General features: G+C 52.3%; 1 protein-coding gene across 1 annotated transcript in view; it reads left to right on the forward strand.

Annotated features, from left to right (window-relative positions):
• Window positions 1-3,359, forward strand: part of BARHL1 (BarH like homeobox 1) — a 30,589-nt gene extending 27,230 nt beyond the window's left edge. The window contains exon 5 of the mRNA XM_060250638.1: window positions 3,065-3,359. Within this exon, the coding sequence (XP_060106621.1) occupies window positions 3,065-3,359 (295 nt within the window). The remainder of the gene's footprint in view (window positions 1-3,064) is intronic.
• Window positions 3,360-5,420: the final 2,061 nt, after the last annotated feature.

A 5,420-nucleotide genomic window follows, 5' to 3' on the forward strand; every position in this document is an offset into this window, starting at 1 on the left:
CCTGCTGACAGGGCTATCCATCTGATCCATTTCAGCCACAGTTAATTCTGGGCAGGATGAGGCCAGATAGATGATATCCATGCAGAGAAAATTAAGCATTTTAACGCCTCGTTAATGAAAAAAACCCACCCCCGAGTCTGCCAGGGGAGGGATGCGTTTACTCGAGAGCAAGTCGCGCCCCAGGGCCGTGGGATTCCTTCTCTCTTTGGGAAGCGCCTCCCCTTCAGCAGGCGCTCAGGCTTTCTGGAGAGAGCCGTGGGAGGCGAAGCGCTTGAGCCGGACGGCGCTCTGCGTTCACAGGACGCTCCAGAACCGACTGCGAGGGAGGAATCCGGGGGCTGGCCTCACCCCAAAGGCTTTCCTGATCTCCCAGGCAGCCTGTCCCTCCCAGTCCCCGCCCTGACCTGCGGGTCAACTGCACGTGTGAGTGCGACGGGAACCCGGGTTCATGCTACATTGCTGTTCGCTGGGCGCAGGCTCGGCACGGTTGTCGTGTTGGACACCGAAGAGGCCGCTTCTCGGTTTCGAGGCCTGGCTCCCCCCGGAGGAAGACAGCGGTCTTTTGGGGAGGGGAGGGGGAGCCGGGAGGGGCTTAGGGCTGGGGGGGGGGAGGCACGGATCAAATACCCGGTGGGGGAGGCGATCAGGCCTTGCGGGGGGGGGGCGGAGTTGGAGAAAGGCTGTGAGCACACTCACACCAGATAAGGCTGTTTCAATCCACGTTCAATGCGCTTCCCAGCTGGATTTCATTGTGTGAGCTGGCAAAATCCAGTTGCGACGTGCACTGAAAGCGGATGGAAAGTGCATGATTTAGGGCTGCGGTCACAGCCCAAGACTCCCAGATGCCCTGAAGCCTTGGGACCTTCTCTGGCACAGCCGACAAGAACGAAAGAGCGAAAGGGCGAAAGGGCATCTCTCGGTGGGACACGGATGAACCTTCCCTTACAAGTTTTTGAGCAGTTGAACAAAGCAGGTGGTACCTTTTAAGACCAACCAAGTTTTATTCAGAACGTAAGTTTTCGTGTGCTCTTAAGCACACTTCATCAGACGAGGAATCCAGCACAGTGAGCAAAGCCATACAGAGCTGAGCAGAGCCATACAGAGCAGGTAGGCAGTGGCCCAGAATGCAACATGGTACACGAAAGCTTAGGTTCTAAATAAAAATGGGTTGGTCTTAAAGGTGCTTTGTTCAACTGCTTCAGACCAAAACAGCTGCCCGCTTGGATCTATCTACAGAAATTAAGTGTTGTGATTGGAAATCAATGTATCGCCTATTCTGCATTTTATGGCGTCTCTTCCTCCCTTTGTCTAAGTTTGGAGAAGAGAAGCCATTCCTAGCTTTGTTCTCAAGCTGTAAACATGTAGAAGTTAGTGTCTGTTATTTTATTCCCAGTTTTACCCTTCCCTGTAGTTTTAAGAAAAGCAATCATATTCTTTTAAACACACACACACACAATCTCTGTGTATTCTCTGCTGTGCTACTCATTTCTACATCAACCATCACCAGTGGTCTGACCTAGCCTCAGATCGCAAAGCATGGAGGCACACCATCCACCAGGCTGTCTCTTCCTTTGAGAACGCACGCATAGCTGGTCTTGAGGACAAAAGAAGATTGAGGAAGAATCGCACTGCTACAGCACCAACCCTAAATCAGACTTTTCCCTGCAGCCGCTGTGGCCGGACCTGCCTGTCCCACATTGGTCTTGTCAGCCACCAGCGAGCCTGCAGCAGACGTGGACTATTGCACCCTTCTTAAATCTTCGTTCGCGAAGCCAAGCCGAGAGAGAGACTCATTTCTAACTCTGCTAATTAATATTTTTCTCTAAAAATACCCAATACCTTTCCTTCGGAGCGAAATATTTTCTGGGTTAGACTTCTGATGCTCCTTATACCCTGAAACGAATGGCTGACAATCGCCAAACTGTTTCAACAGGTTGGAGACAAGTTTTGCGGGCTTTTTGTATGGTAAACGATATTGGACACGCTACACGAATTTCCCCCCACAAATATTTATTGGAAATATATTTCGTAGCAATTGTTAGTCATTCGTTTCATGGTATATTTCTTGTTAGTGTCTTCTTTCCGGGGATCTCTTTGTGGTTGGATCCCTGATGGAGAACAAAAGGGTGTAGTGGTTGGAGGATGGGACTGGGGTCTGGGGGACCCTGGTGCAAATTCCCGTTCTGCCACTTGCTGAGTGACATTGGGCCAGTCACATGCTCTCAGGCTGTCCTACCTCACAGGGATGGTGTGAAGATAAAGTGGGGGGGGGAGAAGAACATGGAAGTTCTGCAACTGGATTTTTCCTTTGTAAGGGCGTGTTCACACTTCACGAAATAATGCAGCTGGATTTTTACTGTGTAAGAATAACAAAAAATCCAGTTGCAAAACGCATTATGTGGTGCTGGGGGCTTTCCCACACGTGCTAAACAATGCAATGTCAATCCACTCCAGCAACTGTTTGCAAGTGGATTTTGCTGTGTGAAATGGCCAAATCCAGTTGCAAAGTGAATTCAAATTGGATTGAAAGTGTGTTATTTACTGCGTGCGAAATAGGCTTAAAGCATGCATTTTTTTCAATCCATTCTCAATGCCCTTCGCAACTGGGCTTTGTAGGATGAAATGGCAAGACCCACTTGCAAACGGTGACTCGTGGATTGAAACTGCATTGCAGAGCGTGTGTGGAAAGCACCCAAAAGAGTGCGACCGATTTCGCACTAGACCTTTAATCCTGGTTTAACTGCCCCCCAAACTGATATTCTACGCTAGAATCATGGAATCAGAGAAACCAGCTCTATGATTTTAGTGTAAAATGTCAGCTTGCAGACAGGGCTAAACTAAATCAAAGTCTAGTGCGAAATTGGTCACGGCGGGATTCGAACCCGCAATTCCAGAGTCTGCTCTTGCCCTCTGCAAGCCGCGCCCTACCCACGTGACGCGCGCGCAAGCGAGCCCGCGCCAGCCGCTGTCGGTCTGAAAGCGCGGCGGTAGAGAGGCGCGCAGGCGCAGAGGAGGCTGCCTGGCCCGCCCACCTACCACGTGCTCTTCTCTTGTCTCCCTGCAGGACCAAGTGGAAGCGGCAGACGGCGGTGGGCTTGGAGCTGCTGGCCGAAGCGGGCAACTACTCGGCGCTGCAGCGGATGTTCCCCTCGCCCTACTTCTACCCGCAGAGCCTCGTCTCCAACCTGGACCCCGGCGCCGCCCTCTATCTCTACCGCGGGCCCAGCGCCCCGCCGCCCGCCCTCCAGCGGCCCCTCGTCCCCCGCATCCTCATCCACGGACTGCAGGGCGGCAGCGAGCCTCCCCCGCCCTTGCCCCCACTGGCCGGGGTCCTGCCCCGGGCCGCTCAGCCCCGGTGAACTGGGGGGGGGTCCCTCCGGCCTGGACATGGAGCTGCAGGCTCGGGGAGGGGGAGAGACCAGAGGAGGGAAGAAGGGGCACCCGCCTCCGGCATTCACACGACCTCTCCGCCAGCCAAGATGCTACACGTGCAACAGCCGCCCCAGCCCGCCTCCTGGGTGGCCACCCATGCCCTTTGGCAACCAGGCCGCCTCCCACCCGGTGGATCGCAGCCCTAGCCTCTCTCGAACTCGCAGCCTTCTAGCAGGCCGCCCTGGGTGCATTCTCTCCCCTGCTGCCGGATTGCCAATCTCTTGCTCTCCCAGGGCTCCTGTGTCTTTAACAGCAAGATAGCCAACTGGTGTAGCCACCCCTCCCAGGGGTAGAATTGTAGCAGGAGCGTCTTTGCATGTTAGGCCGCACCCCCTGATGTAGCCAATCCTCCAAGAGCTTACAAAAAGGAGCCTTGTAAGCTCTTGGAGCATTGATTACATCAGAGGGTGTGGCCTAATATGCAAAGGAGCTCCTGCTAGAATTCCACCCCTGCGCTCCCCTCCATTTCTGCTTTTTCTTTGCAGTGTACAAAGCACCCCCATGCCTCTTTCCAGGCTTTCATATTATCCCTGCACACACCCTGCTTCCCTCCACACCCAGTATGTCCAACCTGGATCAGCCGGGTCAACTGGGAGACTTGTGTCTTAGCTGACCAGCCTTCGTGTGGCTGAAGGTTCCACAGACCAGTGGCCTCTGGGACAGAGGGAAGGGGGGGGTCTCCGTTAGATGCACCAGGCTCCTTGAAACAGCTCCGAGACTCCCTTTGGCTGGATGCAGGGGCAGGAAATTCTCACTCAGACCTACACAGGCCAAACAGGGTTGCCAGCTTTGGGTTGGGAAATTCCTGGATATTTTGGAGGTGGAGTCTGGGCAGGGGGGGAGGCAGGACTTGTGTTGGGGAGGGGCCTCAGCAGGGTACAATGGCAAAGAGTCCAGTTTCCAAAGGAGTCATTTCCTCCAGAGGAGCTGCTTTTTGACATCTGGAGATCAGTTGCAGTGTGGGGAGGTCTCCAGGCCTCATCTGGAGGTTGGTATTTCCACTAGATCCTGTTTTTTGTTTTTTTAATCTGAGAAGTTTCCCTCAGAGGTTCCTGCTTCCCCCACCCCAAAGAGGAAAGTTGGCCCAGCCCATATAAACCAGCACCATTTACAGCCCTTTATACAGAAGTTGCTGTTTATTTTTATTTGACAGTTCCTTTCTCGCCTCTTCTGTGCCCCCCAGCCTGACCAGGTCGCAGGCTCAGAAAGTAAAACCAGAGTTGGATCTGCTTCCAGTCTCAAATTGGGTGGGTGGGGAGGAAGGGGTGAAAATAGCTAGCCAATTGGCCCAAATTTTGTTCTGCGTCATAGAATAGAAGGGGGTGCAGCCAGAGAGTCTAGCTGATGGTAGATAGAAACGAGATCTCTTTGTCTCTCCTCTCCTTTGAACAATGGATGCCACCAACAGTCCACCAAAGCTGAACGCAGAGGGGAAGATCAGCGCAGGGGTGGCCAAACTGCAACTCGGGAGATACATGTGGCTCTTTCACACATATTGTGTGGTTCTCAAAGTCCCCCCTGCCCCTTTGGCTGGCTTGGAGAAGGCATTTTTCTCTTTAAATCACTTCAAGACAAGCCCTCTGTCAGCTTGGAGAATGCATTTAAAGTTAGTTGCTTTCTTTTGACTATCTATCTATCTATCTATCTATCTATCTATCTATCTATCTATCTATCTATCTATCTATCTATCTATCTATCCATCCATCCATCCATCCATCCATCCATCCATCCATCCATCCATCCATCCATCCATCCATCCATCCATCCATCCATCCACCCACTTCCTCCCTCCCTCCGCTTTCAAACATCTGATGTTCATGTCTTCTGGCTCTCAAACATCTAATGTTTATTCTTTATGTCTCTTATATTAAGTGAGTTTGGCCACCTTTGGATTAATGCATCAAACCTGAGCAGGCTTTCTTGGGAGTAAACCCCATGGAGCTCAAAGTTCTGAGTTCGCATTCACAGGATTGTAGGTAGAGACTCTG

The sequence above is a fragment of the Heteronotia binoei genome, chromosome 12 (genome assembly GCF_032191835.1).
Source record: "Heteronotia binoei isolate CCM8104 ecotype False Entrance Well chromosome 12, APGP_CSIRO_Hbin_v1, whole genome shotgun sequence".
Classification (NCBI taxonomy): Eukaryota; Metazoa; Chordata; class Lepidosauria; order Squamata; family Gekkonidae; genus Heteronotia; species Heteronotia binoei.